Source organism: Danio rerio, chromosome 13, assembly GCF_049306965.1.
Source record: "Danio rerio strain Tuebingen ecotype United States chromosome 13, GRCz12tu, whole genome shotgun sequence".
Classification (NCBI taxonomy): domain Eukaryota; kingdom Metazoa; phylum Chordata; class Actinopteri; order Cypriniformes; family Danionidae; genus Danio; species Danio rerio.
The window spans coordinates 8,491,076-8,517,070 of record NC_133188.1 but is presented as its reverse complement, the minus strand read 5'-3'; the positions used below and the strand labels follow the sequence as shown (position 1 = coordinate 8,517,070).

Genomic DNA, 25,995 nt, shown 5'->3' with positions numbered 1-25,995 from the left:
TTTTTATGTTTTTTGTTGTGGTGGGGCTTTGTTTAACTATAATACATGGGTTAGTTAACTCCGGATCCACACTCCAATCCAGATGGTGGCGGTAATGCACCAAAAGCTGGTTGCCAACCGCCATAAAACACACAAGAAGAAGAAGAAGAATGCTTTCTTGTGAAGTATTGCCAGGCTACCTGGATTACTAAGCGGTTTTCCAAGAGACTTTCATGACTGCCTGCCTGTGTATGACCCTGCCTGATTTGATCAAGTACGTTATCTCACTTTGCCCTATTGCTCTGTTTTGGACTGCTTATTGTTGCCTTGAACTTTTGCCTGCCTTCTCACCACGTCCACTGGATTTGCCCCTGTGTATCTTGATCTGTTTTGGACTGCTAGTTGCTATACTGAACCTCTGCCTGCACTCTCACTATGTTGTCTGGATTTGCCCCTGTGTTTGTTGACTGGATTGGACTGCTTATATGTTGCCAACTTCCCACCTGTTGACTCACTGATGTCTCTGCCTAAACCCATTAATAAAACTTCTGCATATGGTTTCTAAAACTGTCTCAGAAATCAGAACATCTTGTAACCTAACCAAAGATTAAACATTGAGTGAGAACTGTATAAAATCAGTTCCCTTTGAGTTGGTTACAATACAAATTATTCATTCATTTTCTTTTCAGCTTAGTCTCTTTATTAATCTGAGGTCGCCACAGCGGAATGAACCCCCTACTTATTCAGGATATGTTTTACGCAGCGGATGCCCTTCCAGTTGCAACCCATCTCTGGGAAACAACCATACACACCCATTCACTACGGACAATTTAGCTTACCCAATTCACCTGTACCACATGTCTTTGGACTGTGGGGGAAACCAGAGCACCTGGAGGAAACCCACGTGAACGCAGGGAGAACAAGCAAACTCCATACAGAAACGCCAACTAACCAAGCCGAATCTCGAACCAGCAACCTTCTTGCTGTAAGGCGACAGCACAACCGACTGCACCACTGCGTCGCCCACAATAGCCCCTTTCACACATACAGACCTTTGTATTTGTATTTGTGAACAGGCCCTTTTTGAAAATACCAGTAAATTCGTTACGGCTATTTTCCGGAAAGAGAAGTTGTAACATTACCAGTAATTTGCCGGAATGCTGCGCTGTGTGAATGCAGAAGGAAGATTGCCGGAAAGAGCGCGTACACGTTTAGAACGTGCTGACATGAGACGTCTACTTTAGCCAATCAGAACAGTCAGACGCATTCACGTGCGCGCGGTTTATGCGAATAAAAGCCTTTGAATATTTTTCCAGACACCTTTAGCTGCTAGATGTTAGTCAGATAACGTTTCTATGTTCCTACTTAATGCTAACTGTGTAAATAATTATCGATAAAATGTTTATGATAATCCGTTGTTTGTTTACCTTCAAACTTTTCGTGTGCCCGTGAGCGCCCATAGTGCCAGCACACACACATATCATAAACATCTCGACAAGAGAAAGTGTTTCTCTATGTTTTCATTGGAGTTTTACTCAATACTGATCCACCTGAAGAGTTTGTAATGTAGTCAAATGTTTACAAACACAAGCGCAGCCATTTAGAGCTCATTTCTGGTAAATGATGTCAGAATTTTCCGGCATTTTGGGATGGATGTGTGAATGCTCTTTTCCGGAAAAATTCCGCAACGTCCTCGCCTGTGTGAACAGCGCTTTTTTTAATTTACCGGTAAAGTCGTTCCGGAAATTTTCCGGATATTTACCGGTATCACTGTGTGAAAGGGGCTAATATGAATTATTTTGGACCATTAATAGCAAATCCCTATACTGACGGTCTGACATAGCCTAACTTCATCTTCGGGGAACAAGAGTTACACCTTTAACAGATTTTAACACACGTGTTGAGCTGTAACACTTGAATAAGTACAAAAAATAAATCATACATTGTACAAACACATCTAATTGATTTGTCAAGGACTTATTGACATGTTAGTTCCATTAAAATTAGGTTTAAACATCTTACGCATAGATATAATTAAGGCAACAGTGATTTATTTATACATTTTATAATGAAATATCACCACAAAAATCTTTTAATCATACATTTAACTGGGTTCGACCAGATTGCTGTCCATCTGAACAAGTCATTTGGTTGTCCAGCACAGACAAAGTCCACCATCACTTTACATGAGATCTCCTTTGAGCTTCTGAGCACTTACAAAAGCAAACGGGTATGAAAAAAGTAAGTTGAGCAAAGCTATGGAAACAGCTTGTTTTTCAGAAGTCTTTATCCCAGCCAGAGAATTCATCTGGAGGCTCTTCGAGCTCAGGGGGAAACATGTCGAAATAACTGTGATCCAGAGGTCCCTTGAGCTGGGAAAACCAATGTTGGAACAGAAGAAAATATACAAGTGTAAGACAACAGGCTTTTATGTGAAAACACTGTAAAAACTATGTTTAATCCGTTCTTCACCTCTCTCCTTAGAGGAGACATCAGCTTCCGGCGTCTCAATCCTTCCCAGTTGAAACCTTGAAACCATCTGTGTGAAAATAACAGAACAAACTAAGCCTCAATAATTTGGGATCTGCCTAAATCTTTGACACATGACAGGTTAAATCAAGTCACTTATTTAAGTGGTGCTTTATACAATGCAAATTGTGTAAAAGCATGCAGCTTTACAGGAATGATCATGCATTCAATAATAAAACCAGCTAGAAAGTTTTATAATTCATTCATTTTATTTTCAGATTAGTCCCTTTTATTAATCAGAGGTCTGCAGAATGAACCACCAACTTATCCAGTTTTAGGCAGCGGATGCCCTTCCAGCTGCAACCCAGTACTGAGAAACACCCATACACTCTGATATGCACACACATACACTATGGTCAATTTAGCTTACCCAATTCACCTGGATGTCTTTGGACTGTGGGGGATACCGGAGCTCCCAGAGGAAACCCACATGAACACGGGGAGAACATGCAAAGTCCACATAGAAGTGCCAACTGACCAAGCCGAGGCTCAAACCAGCGACCTTCTTGCTGTAAGGCAATCGTGATATCCACTGCGCCACCATGAGCCTGAAGCGAGAGCGGTTTCGCTTTCTACCTTGCGCTCGCCACGCGTCTATATCTGAAATAACGAACTTCTTGAGCTAATGATAATAACGTGCGCTTGATTATTGACGTTCTTTTGAAACGAATAAACAAAGGAGAAGCCGGAAAAAAGAGCACATTATTTTTTCAGCAAACGTGAACAAACTGCCATGTTAAACTATTATCATCACCTTTTGGACTAATGTGAACTCCAAATGATGGAATGACTCTCTAACAAAGGCTACATGTGCTGCTGAAGATTACAGACACCGATGAGAGGTTTTCACTGACTGTAGGCAATATTTTGTGTTGCTTTTGAACCTAAATAAGCACTAAATGTCTGCTGTGTGTAGTTCTTCTGTAGTTGGTAACATATCTGACACTGTAGGGGGCTGTATGTGTTCATATATGTTCATTTATTTATTTATTTTATATAACTGCAGACATTACAGTAGGATATTTCACACTGTCATTGATCTGCAGTTATAATCAAATCCTGTTTATAGAAAAGTCAGTAATAAACATTTATACAGAAGTATTTATGTGTATAAAGCGTCTGTTTGGAGAGAAGTTCTTCTCATATGGTTTGAGAACAACCTGTGCAGCTTTACTGTAGACATTTTCTTGAGCAAAAATTACTTTGACTGAAACTTTCTGTCATACACCACGCCCATCAAAAGGGTACCCTTGGTAGTGGAAACGCAAGCCTGATAAAGGTGACCCGTACCGACCCGAACCGTACTGCACCAGTCAGTGGAAACAAGCCATTTGCAGTATTAGATTTCAAGAGTTCACACTTAGCTGATGATTGATTATAAGCATGTTTGGCATGCTGTCCCGGGAAAGAGCCCTGAGCTCAAAGGTTCTTGAGCCCTGGGCTCCCTCCCATTTGGAGGGCGAGAGGGGGGCCTTGAGCTCAGGTAGATCTCGACAACTCCCCCTTGATAAAAACTGATGACTAAAAATTGAATGCTATGAAAGATATGCTGCATGGTGAGAGATTAACTGTAGTGCAAAATTTAGATTTATCAATTTACTTGTGCATGTTTTTGGAATGTGGGAGGAAACCGGAGGACCCAGGGAAAACCCACGCAAGCACTGGAAGAACATGCAAACTACACACAGAAACAACCACCGGCCTGTTAAAGGACTAGAACCGGCGATGTTCTTGCTGTGAGGTGACAGTGCTAATCACTGGGCCACCGTGCTGCCCTATGGAGGGAAAGGTGAAGAGGTAGGGGTGGAAGGGGGGATTCTTCAAATCGAAGATGACTGTAGTGAAAAAAACCCTGGCTCTTTATAGTGGGTTAGGAATGGCCTGATTTGTGGATCATGCATGCTAATGCAGAACCAGCCGTGTTCAGTCATAATTACGTGCTCCTCTCGAAATTAGTGTATGAATAAACTTCACTTATAGGTGTGCATTTTAAACTTCTTATGCGTCAAATGTTAGCTCCAAATTTGTTCTTGATTGAGACATGTTAAATTCTTCTTTCATAATTTATAGGGCTCTATTCTGATGGTCCATGCGCAGAGCGCAAAACGCAGGGCACAAACACTTTCAGGGCGTGTCAGGACGCGTTTTTGCTAATTTAAGGACGGGAAATCTGCCTTGTGCTGCGGCGCATGTTCTAAAAGGGTTGAGTTTATTTTCTTAATGAGTTCTAATTTCTAATTTCTAATTTAGAACTTATTCAGTTCTAATTTCCAGTAAACGAATAAATGAATAATAATAGCAAAATGTGCTCAAAAAAAGAGTTATATCCTAAAACACATGCTGTGCCCCATATGGTCTAAAATCTGGCAGGTGGGCAAAAGTAAGCTTGTTTTTAATAAAACAAATATAAATATGGATATAATAAATAATACTGATAATAATAATAACATTATACAAAAGCAAATTGTTATGAATGAACTGAAAAAGCCTCCCGAGATGAAGAAGACATAAAAGCAGTGGTTTTTCATATTTATGTAGGCTAGAAAATATGTTTTGTAATATTTTAATCCTTTATATTTATATTCTATATCTATTCTTATTATATCCTATATATATCCTTAATATTTAAATTTTATCATATGTAAAGATATTTGCCTATTGCTCTCTTGTGCGTATTAAGCAGTGCGTAAGCGAGGCGCAACTCTGCGCCGGAGTTTAGACCGGGTTTGTTTTGGTCTAATGAAAATTCTATTATAGTTTCTCAAAATAGCAACGCGCCAGTGGTCCGCCTCAGAACGCCTTCCTTTTTAGACCAGAACGCCTATGGGCGCATAAATGAGCGCTAATGCATTTGCTATTTAAACAGCCTGGTGCAACAGTTACAAGCTAAATAATTGTTCAGTTTTTTACTGCTGTCATTAAAAGAAACAAATTAACACCACGACTCCAAGTGTCGGTGTCTGAATAGCCACAAAACTGTAAACCAAGGGAAACACTGAATAATCATGTTAAGATAATTAAGACAAACAAAATACAAAAATATACTTACTGACCCCAAACTGTTAAATGGTAGTGTAAATCTCTGATCTCACTCATCCAGCAACACATTGTTATCTGAACATGAATATTCATGCCTGTATTAAGAGCATGTGCCTTCATTTGCATCATGCTCTGAACATAATTTAGTGACATAATGCAAATGATGTTGAGCTCTTGTGTGCTTTGTGTGTATGTTACCTGAATCACTTATCTTTGTGTGATGAGAATACTAAAGCATATAATGAATATAAAAACAACAGCTTCTCAGTACAAACACAGGGAAAGGTAGTAAGATAATAAATGTGATAAGTCCCAGTTGACTATAAATATAGTTCATCTGCATGATTAGTGCACAGTGTGTGTGCATTTTAGGCGCTATTACCCATATGAAGGTTAAAGTCTCCCTTAAACCAAAATTAAAGTAATAACCATTTAAATTTTATTTAGAATGAATTGTTTTACCTGGAGAATGTGAAATGATGTCGGTAATTTGTTGTTTAGCTGGAGGTAGGGTGCGGGTGTAGTGCTTTGTATCAGTTTAATTTTTTTGTTCGATGTCATGTTTCTTGCAGTTGTCAAGAGTTTAACTTACACATAATCTACACTTAATGACAAATGACTTCTTTTCTTCGATAAGTTCAAAATAAGAAGAATCCAAAGCAAACATGTAAGCCTCCGGCCTTCCATTGTTTCTGTTTCTGACAGTCTGTGATGACGGGTGATTCACGAATGAATCGTTTGTTTTTAACCGGAACTTCTAAGACAAGGGTGTTCAAACTCTGTCCTGGAGGGCCGGTGTCCTAAGAGTTTAGAGTCAACCCTAATCAAACACACCTGATCCAGCTAATTACGGTCTTAGTAGAAGTATTAGAAACTTCCTGGCAGGTGTGTTGAAGCAGGTTGGAGCTAAACTATGCAGGACACCGGCCCTCCAGGATAGAGTTTGCACCCCTCTATTCTAAGTGAACTAGTCGAACCAGTTCATTAAACTGAACGGAGTTGTCATGAAACGGTATGCATCTTCAGTACTAACATAACGGATACCCAATCTGATTCAAAATAAACCAATACCCTGAGTTATTTAGTTACTAGAACAGTACACTGACTCATCTGCAGTGAAAAATGAAACCTGATGATGAGTATGAGTGTGAGCCAATTGTCTGTTCCCTCGCAGCACACTCTCTCATTGAGTGTGTGATTCAACCTGACTAAGGTAATTTTCATAACTTACCTTTTATAGTAATATATTTTGTAAAAGCCAGTTAAGCAAGGTAAAAAGTAACTTGTGTTAAATTTTTTTAAAAATTAAGTCAAACAATATTACTTATTTTTAAAAGTTATGCGTTACTTGTTACTTTGGAAAAGTAAAAGGGCATTAACATGAATGTACAGTCTTTATTAATCATAATTTTCTATTTATCAAAATCTAGTAGTTCATTCCTAAAATCTGAAGTTGTACCTAATGTGCTGTAGGTAAAAAGAACTATGAACAACTCTAACAGCTAACATTAACCAATATGTTTACTGTATACTGTAGTAAATTAATTGTTCATTATTTGTTCATGTTAGTAAGCACATAAACTAACATTAACTAATGGATTTTTATTGTATTGTATTGTATTGTATTGTATTGTAGCTAATACAGTGTTGATTTGAAATCCTTGCAGTTTAATCTTCTTCTCTTTCTCTCTTCTTCTCTGACCACATGAACTTCTCTGACCACATTTCTTGAACTTCTCTGACCACATTTCTAGAACTGCTCGATCGTGCAGATTCGCACTCTATAACATCAGAAAGATCCGACCCTTCTTATCTGAACATGCAGCTCAACTCCTTGTTCAAGCTCTTGTTCTCTCCAAACTGGATTACTGCAACTCTCTACTAGCCGGGCTCCCAGCTAACTCTATCAAGCCTCTTCAGCTGCTCCAGAACGCAGCAGCACGAGTGGTCTTCAATGAACCTAAAAGAGCAGATTCCACTCCGCTGCTCATCCGTTTGCACTTGCTGCCAGTTGCTGCTCGCATCAAATTCAAAGCTCTGATGTTTGCTTACAAAGCGACTTCTGGCTTTGCTCCTTCTTATCTGCTCTCACTTCTGCAGATCTATGTGCCCTCCAGAAATTTGCGTTCTGTGAATGAACATCGCCTCATGGTTCCATCCCAAAGAGGGAAGAAATCACTTTCGCGAACGCTCACGTTCAATCTGCCCAGTTGTTGGAATGAACTCCCTAACTGCATCAGAACGGCAGAGTCACTCGCTGTTTTCAAGAAACGACTAAAAACTCAACTATTTAGTCTCCACTTCACATCTTAATCTGCAATTGCCTTTCTGGATTTGCCAATAACTGTACTCTGTAAAAATTAATAACATTTTACAAAAAAAAAAAATTACTAAATTACTAAAATATTACTTATACTTTTCTTAGACTGTACAGACCTGAAACTTGCCTATAGCACTTATTCATTGTTGCTCTTATAGTTGTGTAAATTGCTTCCTTGTCCTCATTTGTAAGTCGTTTTGGATAAAAGCATCAGCTAAATGACTAAATGTAAATGTAATGGTAACAATGAGCAGAGGAACCCTAACTGTAGCACAGACAACGAAAATATATTGGGAATATATAAATGGCACTTAATGTTTAATTGTAAAGTGGACAAACTATTAGACAGACTCAGCGTTTATTGTGGCTGTCATGTGTCAAATGCTCTATAGCTTAACAACTCATGACATTGTGGTGATATAGATGCAAAAAAATAATAATAATTAAATGGAAAAGAGCTACTTTATGTACAGTGTATATGTCCTTGTCTTCATGTTTTGGTTGAATTTACATGTCAACAAACTAACAAAGCTAAACATTCCAAGGCACTTCAGGGGATTTTAAAGGACAGGCCTAGTGCTTCACCTTGTCTGTTGCTTCACTGCTCTGTAGAACATAGTAACAGCTGTGCCTCTCATTTAGGGCTCTAATAGCTCCCCCTGTGAATGCACTAATTTGGCAGGCTAGCTCAGCTACCCATTGTACTGTGATATACAATGGATGGGACAGACAGGCCTGCAGGAAAACAGCCTACGAACAATACACTACCTGTGATCAGACACATGGATCAGTGGTTCAGTGTACTCCTGGGTGGGTTTAATGTTTATTAATGCAGATAAATGAAACACTAGCATCAGTGTTTGACAGTGTGAGGCTGGCGCTGAGTACAGTGAGACAAATAAAGTGAATATTTAACACAATTTATTCAGAGTATGGTGACACAGTGGCTTAGTGGTTAGCACTGTCGCCTCACAGCAAGAAGGACGCTGGTTTGAGTCCTGATTGGGTCAGTTGGCATTTCTGTGTGGAGTTTGCATGTTCCTACTGTGTTCACGTGGGTTTCCTTCAGGTGCTCTGCTGTGCCCCACACTCCAAAGACATGGACTATAGGTTAAATTGGATGAACTTAATTGGCCTTAGTGTATGAGTGTCTGTGAATGCGAGAGTGTAATGGGGTTTCCCAATACTGTTTGCAGCTGAAAGGGTCTCCGCTGTCTAAAACATTTACCAGAATAGTTGGCGATTCATTCTGCTGTGGTGACCCCTGATAAATAAGGGATTAAGCTGAAGAAAAATGAATGAATATTCAGAGCATTCTGAGTTACGACACTGACGTTGATTAATGTAATCATTAGCTAACTAAAAACATAGACAATAACAATATTCACCTCTTACTCGCAAAAAAAAAAAGAGAAATACCCCATTTTCTGAATGTGCACTTGTATTTTAACTCTAAGGGCCCAATCATACACCCGGCATAATGTGGCGCAAGGCACGACGCAATTGTGGTTTGAGTCGTTTTGATGTTTTCCACTATAATAGAATTTTCAATAGACCAAAACAAAGCCGGTCTAAAGTCCAGCGCAGAGCGCACTAGTTGTGCGCCTCGCTTATGTACTGCTTAATACACACAAGATGTAGAGCAATATGCAAATATCTTTACAAATGAAAAATAATTAAAGTATTTAGGATTTATATAGGATATAATAAGGATATATATAGGACATAAATATAAAGGATTAAAATATTACAAAACATATTATTTTCTAGCCTACATAAATATAAAAACCACTGCCTTCATGCCTTCATCTCGGGAGGTTTTTTCAGTTTATTCATAACAATTTGCTTTTGTAAAATGTTATCATTATTAACAGTAATATTTGTTATATCCATATTTATATTTGTTTAATTAAAAACAAGCTTTGATTTGTCCACCTGTCAGGATTTAGACCATATGGGGCAGAGCATGTGTATTTGGATATAACTGTTTTTGACCACACTTTATTATTTTTCATTTATTCGGAAATTAGAACTGAATTCAGAAATAGTTTTGAAAAAAATCTTTGCGCTTAACAAACAAAATTAATTATTTATAGGCTAATTGATGTCTGTGCATACAAGGTTTCCCTACCACAAGAGCGAAAGTGAAAGTAGATTATGAGATGCTCTCGTTATCGTGCTGCAGATGCTCTGCTTAACTCTTTTCTTGCTAGTGAAATGTTCAGTTTTTCCACTTACAAAGTCGTCATGTATAGCAAATGCACCATGGCGCGACGCAACTGGTTCTTAAAGGGAATGGGAGATGAGACTCTGATTGGTTTATTCTCAAAACACACCTATAACTCATTAAGAGAATAAGCTCAACCCTTTTAGACCATGCGCCACGGTGCAAAGCGGATTTTTCCGTCCTTATATTAGTAAAAGTGGATTCTGACACACCCTGAAAGTGTTTGCGCCAAGGGCATAGATTTGCTCTTGACAATGGTGGGGACATACATCCCTAGAGAGCTGCATTAAACAGCACAAATTCTTGTAAACATAAATACAGTACTTCATAATATAAAATAAACACTTAATAATACAATTAATAATCTCGTCCCATGCTGCAAAAGTCAATTTACATAACTTTACTTCAGTCGGGATTTGAGGAGGTAAGAATGTAGAAAAATTTAGAGAGGTGTGTGACACAATTTAACTGCTTTATCTTGATTATTTTTTCTCATAAGCATAGAGGCCAATTCCGAAACTGAATTTCGATTAATTGCACAGCCTTGGTTAATAGTATTACGGTGAACTCATAGGGAACTTGACTTTGTGCATGTGTAGGTTACTAAGGGTTGATGAAAAATATTTAAATATTTAAATATTAAAATATTTTATTTTAAAGTCGATTAAATTATTAGTAGGGACATTTTAGTAATTGATGGATATTGGTGGGGACACAACCCCTCCGTCCATGCCAATTCTACACCCTTGGTTTGCGCTCTGCACTTTGCGCATGGACAATCAAAATAGAGCCCTAAATGTTAAATGTAAATGTTTAATCTGTAACATATACCCCTGGTTTTACAGGCTAGACTTAAACCTTTCAGTGATTAAATTGAAATATTCTCAAGCTACGGTAATACTTTTGTGTGCACATAAAACAAAAATAACAACTACATTCAGCATTTTCTTCTACTCAGTGACAGTGACATTTATGAGCACTCCACTGTGATGTATACCCTTGGAATATAAGGCTATACATTTGAACACATTAGTGCCATTGTTTTGTCTCAATGTGCTCACCAGGATGAAAGAAAGAAATGGCTTACTTGTGTTTCTTTATATCTATGATGCCATTCTTTTTATTCCCAAGCCGTTCTGCTGGATTGAGTCTGGAGAGAATAAATAAGACAAAAGAGTTTCTGACTGTTCTCATTTAGGTGGAACAATAGAAAAAGGCTACAACAATAAACATACACTGACAGGTACACATGTACACTGACATGTGCAGGAAACATCAAACAGCATTTAATGAGAACAGTCAGATGTAAAGAACATCTCTGGGACAGTATGGAAAACACAAATAAAAAAGAAAGTAGTTATTTCCAAATTTACTTTGATTTGTATTTCATTGCAGACAATTTGAACGCAAGATATTAAATAGTTTGTCTGGTCAACTTGATTTTATTTTCAAATATCCATCTTTCCCTGTCATTCAGAGCTGCAACTTATTCCAAAGAAAGTTGGGACCGGAGCAAATTAGGGCTAGTAGTCAGGTAAATTGGTTAAATAATGATGTTATTTGAAACAGGTGATGTCAACAGGTGATTGTAATTATGGTTTGGTACAAAAGCAGCATCTAAAATAGGTCTTGTACCATAGGAGCAAAGATGAGCCATGAATCACCAGTTTACAACCAAACACATGAGAAAATTATTGAAATGTTTAAAAACAATGTTCTCAAAGAAAGATAGGAAGACCTTCAGATATTTCACCTTCAGCAGTGCATAACATTGTTAAACAATTCAAGGAATCAGCAAGAATTTCAAAGGAAATTGTAAAGGAAAGGGCACAACCCTAAGCTAAACAATCATGATCTCTGATTGACACTGCATCAAGAATCATCATTCATCTATAAGCAATATAGTTTCACCACATGGGCTAAGGACTATTTTGGCACACCTTTGGCAAGTACCACAATACGTAGTTACATTCACAAATGCCAGTTAAAACAGTACTGTGCCAAAAAGAAAGCCCTATGTTAACAGTGTCCAGAAGTGCCATCGGTTTTTCTGGGCTTTGAGGCATCTGGGATGAACTATCACACAGTAGAAACATGTACTGTGGACAGATGAATCAGTTTTTCAGGTATTCTTTGGATGAAATGGACGCCATGTGCTCCGGACCAAATAAGAAATAGATCACCAAGACTGTTACCAGCAACAAGTGCAAAAGCCAGGATCTGTCATGGTATGGGGTTTTGTCAGTGCCCTTGGTGAAGGTAACTTGCACTTCTGTGATGGCACCATTAATGCTGAAAAGTACTGTTGCCCACCTTAAGACTTCTTTGCAGGAAGAATAACACAAAAACACCTGAACCAGTTCATTCCTTGGTGTTTTCAGTCCCTGAATATCTTTTAAGTGTTGTGAAAAGGGATGTCAAGTTTACAAAGTAGTAAGTGCTTAATTTTTTTAAACATGTTGCTTGAACTAAAAATTGGAATATATGTTTATTTAAAAAATAAAATAAAATAAATAATAATATCAAATAAATAAATTAAATAAAAAAAAATCACAAGGAACACAATAAATAATGTTTTAAGAGTTCATAGTAATAATAATGATTGATTATAAAGCTTGTTTGGCATGCTGTCCTGGGAGAAAGCCCAGAGCTCAGAAGATCCTCGAGCCTGGGGCTCCCTTCCGTTTGTAAGGCGAGAGGGGAGTCTGAGCTTAGGTAGATCTTAAGAACTCCCCTGCTGTGGTAGCTAATGCACACATATTGATTGCTCTTAAGAGATAACTTCTTACTAGGAGCATGTCTGAGGTGCCGATTTGGATTAGTCAATTAACCAAAGTTGCATGTTTTTGGACGATGGGAGGAAACTGGGGAACCTGAGGTAAACCCATGTGAGCACAGGGAGAACTTGTAAACTCTGCACAGAAACGTCGGCTGGCTTGGTAAAGACTAAAAACCTGTGACGTTCTTGCCGTGAGGCAACAGTGCTAACCATTGGGCCACTGTGCCATCCATCTAGGAAAGGAGTAGTAGTAGGGGTGAAAGGGGGGATTTTTCAAAACAAAGATGGTTTTATATAGAACTTCGGATGTTTATAGTGGCTTAGAAATTATGTAATTGGTGAATCATGAATTGAATAATGTGGGACAAGCCGCAAGCAATCATAAGCATATGATATGAGTTTTTAAATAAACTCCACTTGTTGTATTGTCTGCAATGAACTACAGGTGAAAGTAAATTTAGAATTCACCTCTTAGAAATCTTTTTTATTTGTGTTTTTCATACTGTCCCAACTTTTCTGATTTATAAATCCTACAGTACTTTAAAATACAAACAAAGTTTAGTTGAAATGGGCTGTCTTAACTTACCATTTTGAAGCTTACTTGTATACTTATATGTACTTAATATTTTTTATATTTGCTACGAGCTTAAAAAAATGACTTGGAATGAAAAAACATACTTGCAAAGTCTCCGTATGAGATCTTCTGGACGCTTGCTGATCCTCTTAGGAATGTCTACTTTCTCTATTCCATGAAGAACCATGGTATAAATCCTGATTGGATCAGAGCCTGTGAATGGAGGGCTAACAGTTGTGTGGGAGATGTTACAATACAAACAACATAAAAAGTTATACAGTATGTAAAAAATATAAGTCATTAATAAGAAATAAAAGTAAACCATTAGGCAAAAAATATCTAAAAGTTGAAGTGAAAAAAAAACTTCATAATTTCACAAGAATGCAAATATGCATATAAATGAACAGTAAATGAGCACAGCAGTAAGCTTTAAAGAGCTGTAAACCTAATGGCATTACATCATAAAGATTATGTCTAGATTGTTAATCGCACTGCAGCAGCATACATTACGTAGAGCCATCCTCAATATTCTGTTACTATGGTGACTGTGACTGAAGCTTGAAGCAATGGAGTATGCTGTAAGTGCCATGACTGATAATCTCACACTAGGGGACCATCTGCTCTGGTCAAGTGAATCCTGCCCTTTGCAAAACAGATGTGGATTGTGGTTTAAAGCGTTTTGGCAGTGTTACTTGAAAGGTTAAATCTTTGCCCTTTTAAAGTGAAAAGTGTAGTTTCTGCAACACTCTTAGCATCAAACGGAATTGCATAACTGAGTATTGCTTTCAAACACTTGCAATTACTTGTGCACATAGTAAATCAGTACAAAAATCACAGTACTGGCTGAACCAGAATTTACTTTTAAGCATGATTCGTTGGAAACGTTTCATAGAAGAATCAGATTAGATGAAACACACCTTCCAATCAAGAGTTCAAAGATGAGAATGCCCAAGGACCAACAGTCTGCTCCAAAGTCATGACCCTTATTCATGATGACCTCAGGAGCCACATACTCGGGAGTGCCACAGAATGTCCAAGTCTTCTTACCTAGTCCAATCTTTTTGGCAAAGCCAAAATCAGCCTAAAAAAGTATTACAGACCGATTAGGTTGAAAGTATGACTAAAGAAGTCAGATATTGTATTGAGAGCTATACCACTATAGTATGGAAAACAATTCACACTGTTAACATGTTGTTTATTAGCTTGAAAATATACTGTTTATTAGTATGTAAAAAATACACACTTAATAGTGCACCTAAAAATGTCATTTTTATTATTATTTACCCATTCTCATGTTGTACCAATCCCTGAGACGAAACCTAAGAGGTCTCTGGCTCTCCAAAGACCTCATCAAACCCGAGAAAATTCCAGAAAAGGAATGAAAAATATTGTTTCTTTCATTCCATATGACTTTAGTGGTTAACTGCAGTCATACATAAATCCTAGGACATTTTAAGCACAAACAATGTTGTTAACCTGTGTCTTTACAGGTCAGATTAGGGTGCGTGTTTTCTATGGGCAATATAAAGCTTGCATGTTGTGCTGCTGACTTTGAGAGGCCATTCGGATGCAGTTTTCTATTCCAGAAAATGGAGGTGGAGGAAAAAACTATTTAAGAGCACCACATCTTGTGTTTTTAAACACAAAAAGTGTTCTGTTTAAATGGCCCACAATGGTGTCAGTCCACCAAAGCTTTTCTAAAAACACTCACCTGTATGAGCTTCTCTAATGGTCGGAGCATGTAAAAAACAAAGAGCACTCATGTTTTTGGCATTATGAAAAGAGAAGACATAGGCAAACAAAGTTGGTTTTACAGATAATTAATAGTTCTTGGAGCTTCGTAGAGTTGAAGAGGCATGAAATGTTTTGATATTGTTTTTGGCTTATTTTCTGGACTTTAAGGGTGCTTTCACACCTGTCTTAAGGTGCTTTCACATCTGTAGTTCGCTTCATTTGGTCTGGACCAAGTGCAATAAATGATACATTCTAGCATTTTTGCCATCTTTGGGTTGTTTTCACAACACACAGCGAGCTTTGGTCCGAACCAGTTGAAAAGAACCGAAATGCAGTCAACTGACAAAATACACATCACTCATTGGCCAGATGTTGTTGAACATAGTTTCTAAACTGCTGATTGATTGGTCAGAATTCATGTGCGGGACAATGCAAATGGAACTCCCGCAAGTAAATAAACTGGCGGACACAAAATATCGCTTTTGACTATGGAGGGATGACTGCGCTGAGTGATTGTATTCTTGCTCATAGTATACTAGACAGTTTACATACATCACTTTAGACAAACTATACATTTCGAGAATGAAGTGCAGCTGCGGCTGGAAAATGTTTTAATGCATCGCCAGTCACTTCAGGAGGAGGCGTGAACTAATTTGGCTAAACTGCGACATGGTCATCTTGAGTGAGGGTGGGGGGTTAGGGGGGGTTGTGTCTCGTTGGGAGATCACAACTGTTGTAAGCGTTTGTATGTGGAGAACGGGGACTATGGCACCTATTTGGGGGATCATAACAGGTTGATATAAGAGGCAGGGGCTGGCGGGCACGCCGTTACAAAACCGCCCAATTTTACACTACCCAAAAGACTTTTAGTTCGGATCATATTATTACCATAAACAAACCGCTTCAGGGTTCATTTGAAACTGTACCGAGACCACCTCTTCGAGCAGGTCTCGGTACGCTTTTTTGGTCCGCTTTTGGTGCACACTCGAGTATGATTGCTGCATTCACATCTGCCCAAACGAACCGCACCAAAAGTGAAAATGAACTCTAGTGGGGTTCAACTGTTGAACCCTTGTTATCTATGGCAGGAATTCACAAATTTTTTAGGTTCTGACCCCCAAAAAAACAATGCAAGTGACTCGCGCTCCCCAATATTCTCTGAGGTGGTTGTATTGGGACAATATGAAATAAAATAAATATTGTGACATCGACACAATTCTTACATTTTTGTCTCTATACACCAACACAATGGTTTTGAAATGAAGCTAACAATATGAGTTTTAACTGCAGACTGTTTGAGAGTGCTTTGAGAGTATTTACATTAAAATCAGGTGAACGCTGTAGGAACTACAACAGTTTGCATACTGTATGTGCCTCCCACGTGTTAAGGGACTTAAAGTAATGGGACAGAATAATTATCATAAATGAAACTTTCACTTGGTTGTAAGTCCCAATTACAGCCTGAAGTCTGGAACGCACAGACCTCACCAGACGCTGGGTTTATTTTTATTGTACATGAGTGCAGTAAAGGTGTCTGAAAGTATAACCTTACCATAAAATCAATGTGGTAATGGTCATTCTAATAGTTTAAGAAAATTTATTTGATTTTTGGAGATTGCCAAGCAAGCCTCCCTCATTGTCCTGTGACCTCCACTTTGGAAACCACTGGTCTATGGAGCATCAGAAAAACTCTTAGGTTTATACTTAAATATTGTAATTTGTGTTTGCAAAATGAAAGGTCTCAGGGGACTGACAGACATGATGGCATTTAATAACAGAATTTTCGCTTTTGGGGTAACTAACCCTTTAATGTCTTATTCTAAATGGGAAAAACTGACATCTCTTAATACTATCCCATTTCTAAACGTAAGCCTGCTATTAGTCTGTGCAATGTCAGCTTAGAAATAAATGTCCTTTGAATACTCACTTGGACAAAGTATTCAAAATGTTGACAAAAATTGGAATATAAATTTAGAATTGTCTATTAGAACCTCAATATTTACTTATGCACTTAAGCTTTTAGTAGTTCAAGTGAAATAACCATTTTGACATAGCCTTCGGCATCCAGAAGAAGATTCTCTGGCTTCAGGTCTCGGTAGACGATGCCTTTGCCATGAAGATAATCAAAAGCCTCCAGCACACATCCAGTGCAGAAGCGGGCCGTGGGCTCATCAAAGCAACTCCTAAATAAAATCAAAACATCATGGCATCCTAATTTAGCAAACATATCCCAGATAGCATTCAAATGTTGGCCACTTTAGGCAATTGTGGTATTCCTTTAGCCCAGACAAAATTAATGTGACCCTAAAGTGGCCCACCTGTACAATGGCAGAGGGGGGCCAAATAGTTAAATTCATATATGGGCCATTTAAGGCAAAGATTTGGCACTTATGGCAAAATGTAATCTGAATGTGAGTCTAATGGGGCCCATGTGGAAAATGATCAATTTAGCCCAAATGATGGAGGACAAATGTAGGCCACAGTTGGCAAAAATGTGGCATAGTCATTTAAGGGTAATATGGGTCTGTGGCTCACATGTGTAAGGGCAAATGTGGCCCAGTTATCTTAAGACATATGTGGGCCACTTTTGGCAAATATTTGGCAAAGTAAGCTCTGGCTATTGTGGCTGTGAGCCTAATGTGGCCCAGAGAAAATCTGGAAAATATGGCCCAGTTATTTTAAAACATATGTGAGCCACTTTTGGCAAATATTTGGCACAGTAAACTCTGGCTAATGCATCTTTTAGCCTATAGTGGCTCAGAGAAGATATGGAAAATGTGGCCCAGTTATCTTAAAACATAAATGTATGTGGGTCACTTTTGGCAAATATTCGGCACAGTAAGCTCTGGCTAATGTGGATTTGACCCTATTTTGGCACAGGGAAGATTTGGCAAATGTGGCCCAGTTATCCTAAAATAAATGTGGGCCACTTTTGGCAAATATTTGGCACAGTTAATGTGGCTGTGAGCCTAAAGCAGCCCAGAGAAGATTCAGCAAATTTGGCCCAGTTATCTTAAAACATATGTGGAACAAGTAGACTAAAGTCACCATCATGGAGAAAAGTGTTTGCTTTAGTTGGGCTCATAGCCCTGAAGCTCTTAATATAAATTTTCTTTTGGGCTGCTGTTATTTAAGAACTTTGCTTAAAATGTTTATTCATCACAGCAAACAAGCCAAGTAAAAAAAAAAATAAATAAATAAAATAAAAAGTAAAATTAAGTGAGGCACAACCTGTGATAAAATGATATAATTTACTGATGTTAACTAATGTTTAATCCATTATTAGAAGTAATGTAAGAACATGCTTTTTTGTACTTTTGACACACCCAGCAAGCGTAAGGTGTAGGCCAGATCTGGGCTAGAATAAAAGCAAATTGTGGCCCAGAATAGGGTCAGTCCTGGTTCATTTGGTTGAATCCTGGCTAAAACATGGTTTTGCTTTGGCTTAATTGTGGCCCAGATCTCACAAACAGGAGTGGACCGCCCAAGTGCCATCATTCCATTCAATATGTGGTCCAGTTGTAAGTGTCTGGTGTGGGCCGGATCTGGGCCAAAATAAAAGCAAACTGTTGCCCAGAAAAGGGTCAGTTCTGGTTCATTTGGTTGAATTCTGGCTGACATGTGATATTGCTATGGCTTAATTGTGGACTAGATCTGGCAAACAGGAGTGGACCGCCCAAGTGCTATCATTCCATGCAGTATGTGGGCCGGATGCAAGTGTCTGGTGTGGGCCGAATTTTAGCCACATGAATTTTGCAAGCTGGGATGTATTCTACATCAATTAGGAATTAAAGCGTTCAGCAATAAACAGTAAAAACTGCACATTTAATCATGAAATCTCGTTTATGTAAGATAGTGTGGACTGTGACATGCAACGTATAAAAACAACCTACACTCACATGTCCCTTAATAAGCTCCAGAGTTCTCCTCCCAGGCAAACCTCAAGCAGCATGTAAACAAACTTATCATCTCGAAATGTCCGGAACAACCTGGAACACACAAGGGCATCCTCACACACTTGCATTCTATCACCTTAGCATTTAGCGAACTAGACTTGCATATAAAGCTGTTCAAGATCTTCATCCACAAATGCCAGAAAGGCAATAAAATAAGCTAGAGCACACACTCGGACAGGAATATAAGCACGGTTTGAAATTCCCTGAAGAGTTTCCTAGCGACAACAGGAAAGCAGAAGCTCCTTTTCTGGTACAGATGAAAAGCACAACAGCACTGGACCACTGTGACAGAAAACCAGCGCAGGAGTTTATATAGGGGTTCATATAAGGGTTCACATTGGCCATATACAGTAGATGTATCTTTTATCACAGTATAGCACCAAACCTGATCAAACTCATTCCATCTTTTATTTCTATAGTGCTTTTACAATGTAGATAGTTTAAAGTAGCTTATTTCTTTTTTGAAACAGATTGTGAACAGGATCTGGTAATATTGCAGCTTATCAGGCAAGCAGTAGAGATGTAGTAAATGCTGGGTCCTGATTTATAAAATATTGCTTTACTCACATTCTGTACACAGTTTATTCTATGCTGTTGTTTTTTATTTTAATTTACAAGAGAATTTGCAACGCCTTAACTACTAAAATTCAAAGCACAATTTAAATCTTAATCAAAATTAGTTCTAAATAAACATCTACTGTTTCTGTGAAAATAAATAGAGACATCAGCCTTTTTTTTTGTCGTCTACATCAATTAAATTTGGACAGAATATATTCAAACCTCTAACTCGACTATTTGTTTTCTTTGTCAAACAAAATTGCAGTTGGCAGCGGGGTATCTGTGCCATAATTAATGTCATATCAAAGTACCATGACTGCCTGACAATCAAAGTCTTTGTAAAGGATTAAATTAAAGCACATTAAAATACATTTGAATTCATGAATATCAGTTAGTGTCAAAGTTATATTCTGCTTTCAGACTTCTGCTTTTTATCAACCTGAATTCCTGGGTGTCATTCTTGTTTCCAGTTTGTTGTTCCAGTAGTTACTAAGTGCACAACTGTTTCAACTTTAGTTTTCATCTGCCTGCAAAGTAATCCCTGTAGTTTAGTCTCTCTTTATTTTCATGAAGCTATTTCCTTCTTTCCTCATAGTGTATGAATTTGTATGTAAACTTGATAGCTATATTTTTTGATTGAATACATAAATCCATAAATCCAAAAGAAAAGCATAACGTCATTTATAAAAAATGTTGTCTTTGTTTTTATTCAGTCATTTGTTTATACAGCTAATATGGATATCTGTAAATAGTGTCTGAGACCGTAACCATAGTGACAATGACTAATGTAAATATTAAAGTTGCCAGCTTGCAAAACACCGGAAAATCTTATCATAATTGACACAACTTTATCTAATAAACCAGTCTAATCGAGGAAGAGATTCATTCATCAGACCTTAATTAGCCAACAGAAATGTTTAGTACCAGTCACCTACAGTTTTTTTCTCAGCAGCCCTGTGGTCAAGCAGCAAGAAATCTATTTTCCCATGTGTATTTGCACTTCTGTTAAAATATACGGAGTAGGAAAGATATGACTGACCTTACAATAAAGTTTGAATTGGTCTGTTGAAGAATGATCTTTTCTGAATAGATGTGCTCTTGCTGCCTGGTGTCCACAATGTGCTTTTTCTTAATGCACTTTAAGGCAAATGCTGTGTCTTCTGAATCTTTAAGCTTGACCTAAAACACAAAAGGAATGCACTAAACAATATGCAATAAATGCAATGACACATACCTGAAACATACCTGTGTGATTTACAGTCCCCTGTTATGCCACTGTAAAGGTGTCTAATAGAGGTCCCCTGTAGATTTATTCAAGGTCATAAAACACTTTCATTTTCACACTTAACATATTCACACTTCATTTCAGCATATGAAGAGTTCAGATGCAAAACCCTCTAAATCCATCAGACCTCTTTTCTTCCTCTGGTTACGTTCAAAAGTTTTGTTTTTTAGGTAATGAAAGGGTTATTGGATGGTAAATAAAATAACTTATTTTCAAAAATGTCACTTTAGACAATTCTTTGGTTTTTAACAAGGTAGATTTTCTTTTGTGTCAAAACCAGCTTAATCCACATCTGCTTTTTTTTTTTTTTGCAAAAACCTCTAAATCCACCTATCGGGACAATGTAATTAGCCGAAAACTCACTAAGATGCTATTAGAAATCATTTTACCAAATATAAAACACATTACACCAACCACCTAAAACTAAAAATAGATAAATCTGTCAAGTAAGAGGTGGTTCATTCTGCTGTGATAAACCAGGAAAAAAGCAGAAGGAAAATGAATAATTGAAATTTGCCAAGTGCATTAATCAATAACATTAAAACTGACAATAATTAAATCTTAACAATCTGTTGTCATTTCTGATGTTTGGGATTTAGATTTAATGTAAGTAGAACAATGTACACATTGCAAACATTGTAAACAAAGTTTGGTAGATTCAAATAATGTAGAGTAAAACATTGTGAAACATCAATATCTGTGCATTGTCCATTAATATAAAAATCATATCAGACGTATAGGTAATATGAATTAATATAAATAATGTATAGTTTTATACATTATATTTATCTTTTAAAAAAATGGCTTAAACTAGCAAATAAAACACAAGGTAGGTCTACTGGGCAAAAAGGGGATGTCTCTCAGACAATTTTAGAAGCTGTCATTCATTCATTCTCACCATGCTTATGGTCTTGGTCTCTTGTTTATCCTCAGAGCATTCACGTGGGTTAAAAGAACAGCATCTTAACTCTGTCTTTCGTGAAGCGTAGTTGCTGTTTAATGTATAGTAAATTGGATTCATTCAAAGTACATCGCTGCGCAAAGAAAAAAAAAAAACGCTATAAATGCATGCTGCACTTCCGACTGTACAGTGTGTTTTCTTTTTCTAATAATGACCATAGTTTTGAGGTAAGGGACGTTTTTATTTGCCATGCATTGACAGTCGGACAGGCTCATCCAGTTCATCCAACTTTTAAATCTTTTAAAATCAAAATAGAAAGTGGAATAAAACAGTCTCCTCATATAAGCTGGCATATCAGCGCGCTGCTACATTAAAACATATAATTCGATTTGCGCCTTCTGATTGGTTCTCGGGAAATAGCGGCTTTTGCTGTCAAAGGGATGTGGGGTTTAGAGGCTTTGCCAACAAACTGTTATTTCTGAATGCGCTGACGCTGGGATTTAGATGATTTGAAGCAAATCTATTTGTTGATGGTGTACTACATGCCTAAAGCATTCACTCGATATCATTATCTCATTTTTGGCAGAAGTGGCGTTTAGCGGCTTTTGCATCTGAACTCTTCATGTTCTTTTCTTACAGAGCCCAACATGGTATATTCAAATTTCTGGACTCTAAACTTTTGCTTAGAGACAATTGTTTTAGATTGTTCAGAAACAACCAAGGCCTGTCGCACAAAGCCAGTTTGGGTTTTTTACAGGGGTAAGCTTGTGGTTAGTTTGAGCAAACTCTGAGTTTTCATGCTCTGGAAGGTCGGTTGGCTTTATTAAAGGGGTGGTCCACTACCATATCATATTTTAATCTTTAGTTGATGTGTAATGTAGCTGTGTGAACATAAACAACATCTCTGAATGTAAGATGCTCAAAGGTCAATGCAAAGAGAGACATTGGCTTTTACAGAGTTAGCTTAGCAAAGCCTACAGTGAATGAATTTGGGAACTACATAAATAATACATCTGAGCTAGTGAGATCAAAAGGGCTTTCGGTTACGTGCATCCACCTCACGCACACCCTGCGTGGCACAGGGGGGAGGCCAGAGTCACTGTAATGTTACTGTTCAGAACAGAATGCTGGACAAAATGCGGGGTAAATGAGTTAACTGTATCAAAGTCAAAAACCAGCAGTCATTCAAAAACAAAACTAAAAAGTGGAACGCAGAGCTGGATCTTTTAAAAACACAAAAGCCACCAGCTTGGCCTTTACAGAGATGAAGGCTGGAGGATCTGGTTAGCCTACAGCAACATGGAGTACACCCGACATCAATCTACTGGCAGTCTGGGCAGAGCGACAGGAGAAACAAAATCTCACAGTTCATTCGAGGAAGCGTACACACAGACGTTGAATGAGAGAGGACTGGACAGAACAAATAAGGTAAGCTGAGCAATGCAGACAAGACATGACACACGTAACAACAATAAACTGACAAGCAAGGGTATGAAAGGCAAGGGAGATTAAAGGATGCCAGGTGAACAGGTGTCTTGCAATCAGCGCAAGCTCTTATCACAAAGACTAAAGGCTCGTACACACCGGGACGCTTTTCATTTGCATTTATTGTCAGCGTTTTTTCCGAGACTTAAACCCAAGGGATTTTCACTGGCATCGAGCAGAAGAGTTTGCGATGAAGAAATGATTATTGTTCACCAGTGCAAAAAGCAGCTCCACGTTCATATCGCCTCTGGGCATCTTTTTCAATGTGCGCTCGCATTGACAGTTTTGCACTTGAGCGCCTCCAAATGCTGTTTATTGTAACTTCAGCAGTTCTATGCACGTGAACAAAAGTGCTAATCTGATTGGTGGAGAAGGTTTTGACGTGGCGTGTCAAAGCAAAAAACGGGCATGAGGCGTTTCTTAAAAATATCACGCTTTTACGCCACGTTGGTTTGCTCGATCACATTGGCGCCCTTTATTTAGTCAAGAGGGGTTAAACGTACATCCTGTGTGTACTAAGCATTGTGTAAGCATCTTGGACCTGCAAAGGAGCACAACTAACGCGCTCTACACTGGACTTTGGACCAGCTTTCAGTTGGTCAATAGCTTTTTCTGTTCAGTTCCTCAAAATAGCAATACGCCAACAATGCGCTTTAACACACCACCCTTTTAGACAGGAAAACCCATGATAACACAAAGTGGTGCAATTGGATTTACTATTTAAACAATGTGGTGCAAAACATGAAAATGACAGTTGCACTTGTCTGAAAATTGCAACAAATTGTGCCATACATGCCTTGCGCCTTATTGCACCGGGTGCATGATAGGACTCTTTCTTGTGCTATGGACACTATTTTAATAAAAATGGGTTGTGCCTCCCATGTCATCGTGCCAGATGATCTGTGTGGTCATGTTTGGAGGACTGGTTGGATACAAAATATACTTAAAAAAAAACACACATATACAAATATTAATAAGAAATCTAACCAGCTCTACGCGTCCAAAGCCTCCCATGCCTAAAGTGGCCACAACTTGCAGTTCCTTCAGAAAGGAGGTACTGGACAAAGCAGTTGCCTTCTCTTTCAGCCTCCTGAGCTCTGCTGCCTCTGGAGAGCGTTCATAAAGGGGCGACTGAGGCCTGGGGGAACACGATCATGTGACTGTCACATACAGAAATAGCACAGATGTGGGTTGGTTTAGCTGTGTGTATCTGTGAAGTGTTCTTACACTGCATTCCTCCTCTCATCACTCAGAGAGAGCTCCTCCACATACTCCCTCAGATACGCTTGCAGCTCCTCATAGGTTCCAACCATCTCATTGAAGTTACTGTTAAAAATCCGTAGACAGTGGCAATTAATAAATACATCTAATATAATTGGACAACCCAGGCTCATTCTGAAAACGTACCACTATATACATTTCTGGAGAGCACCAAATACGCCGCAGGAGGTATATTTTTATTTCAGTTTTTGTTTTCATGAATCCACCAGAGGCCACTGTATGTGCTTTTTGAAATCTCAAATTTATCTTGTGAATTCCATTTGCGCCTGCTGTTCTTGCGTAAATCCTCCAGAAGCTGCTGTCGACTGACTGAATGATCCACTGACCCACCCTCCTTCCTCCCTGAAACTAACAAATAGTGTTTTTAAAAGCACCGACTGATCTTCACCCACTTTCCTAAACCCAACCAAAAGTGTTTTAAAAAGCAATCGAGAAGAAAAGCTCTAGCCTAATTTTTACCACATTTTCAGATTTTACCACATTCTTACCTTGTTATTTACTTGTTTATTTTATTTTTTAGCTTCTGTTTTTGTCTTTCCTGCTTTCTGGATCTGACTTCTTGCTTTGCTACTGTTTGGACATCTCTGCCTACAGCTCCGCTCTTTGCACTCTTGCGTTTTATATTTTATACTCTAATTTTAACTTGAGTCGATCAGCACAGTGCTCAAACGACACAGCTTGAAGATTAACAACGAATCAACAAACTTTCTGGAATACAACTTTACTAACAAGAGGGAAATTCTCGACTAAACAATCCTCTGGCTACCAGCTGCTTACATTCCTGAGACAGGAAAACACGGCTGTGAAAAAACCTCTGCATCAGATTAATTCAGAATCTCACTGCTGCACAAACTGCCACAGACATCTACAAAATGTTGCAGTTCTTGAAACAAAGTTACTTGTGATCATTTCATCGTGGAAGACCATTTGAAGACCATTTCATCGTGGACCTTCACAGCATACAGTCAGTGAATCCTGTTGATCTACTCCAGCTACTCTTTTGAGCACAGAAAAACAGAATGAAACTATTGAAAATGAACATAATAACTGCCGACATACATGGCGAGCTACTGGACAAACTGGTAGCAGCAGAAAAGCCGTCCATACGAAGGTAAGCTGGTAAGCGCGAAATAGAAAGACGTCATATTACATTCGTTTTAAAGATGAAATGCATACATATTTCTAGCTACATCATTTGCGATTTGTAGAAATGTATGTATATGGTGGACATTTTCAGAATGAGCCTATGTTGCAATTCGAATATGTTTTACAAGAAAATAGCATTTCCTACTTCCAAATCTCAGTTTTAATTAAATGAATTACTTGCCTTTTTTGTGAAAATTACTAG

At 38.2% G+C, this 25,995-nt stretch overlaps 1 protein-coding gene across 9 annotated transcripts in view; it reads right to left on the bottom strand.

The window, feature by feature from the left end:
• Positions 1 to 2,008: 2,008 nt before the first annotated feature.
• prkg2l (protein kinase cGMP-dependent 2, like) overlaps positions 2,009 to 25,995 on the bottom strand; it is a 45,921-nt gene continuing 21,934 nt past the window's right edge. For 5 of the 9 annotated variants that reach the window (XR_012389135.1, XR_012389133.1, XM_021480717.3 and 2 more), the window contains 10 exons: positions 24,594 to 24,692; positions 24,354 to 24,504; positions 20,735 to 20,874; positions 19,081 to 19,170; positions 17,223 to 17,364; positions 14,365 to 14,528; positions 13,552 to 13,674; positions 11,182 to 11,244; positions 2,452 to 2,518; positions 2,009 to 2,351 (listed from right to left, as the gene is read on the bottom strand). Coding sequence is in view for 3 of the 9 variants with exons in the window: in XM_021480717.3 (XP_021336392.1) it covers positions 2,256 to 2,351; positions 2,452 to 2,518; positions 11,182 to 11,244; positions 13,552 to 13,674; positions 14,365 to 14,528; positions 17,223 to 17,364; positions 19,081 to 19,170; positions 20,735 to 20,874; positions 24,354 to 24,504; positions 24,594 to 24,692 (1,135 nt within the window). In the remaining 6 variants the exon portion in view is untranslated. Of the gene's footprint in view, positions 2,352 to 2,451; positions 2,519 to 11,181; positions 11,245 to 13,551; positions 13,675 to 14,364; positions 14,529 to 17,222; positions 17,365 to 19,074; positions 19,171 to 20,734; positions 20,875 to 24,353; positions 24,505 to 24,593; positions 24,693 to 25,995 lie in introns of all 9 variants that reach the window. The other 4 variants (XR_012389134.1, XR_012389131.1, XR_012389132.1 and 1 more) reach the window with 3 other exon arrangements.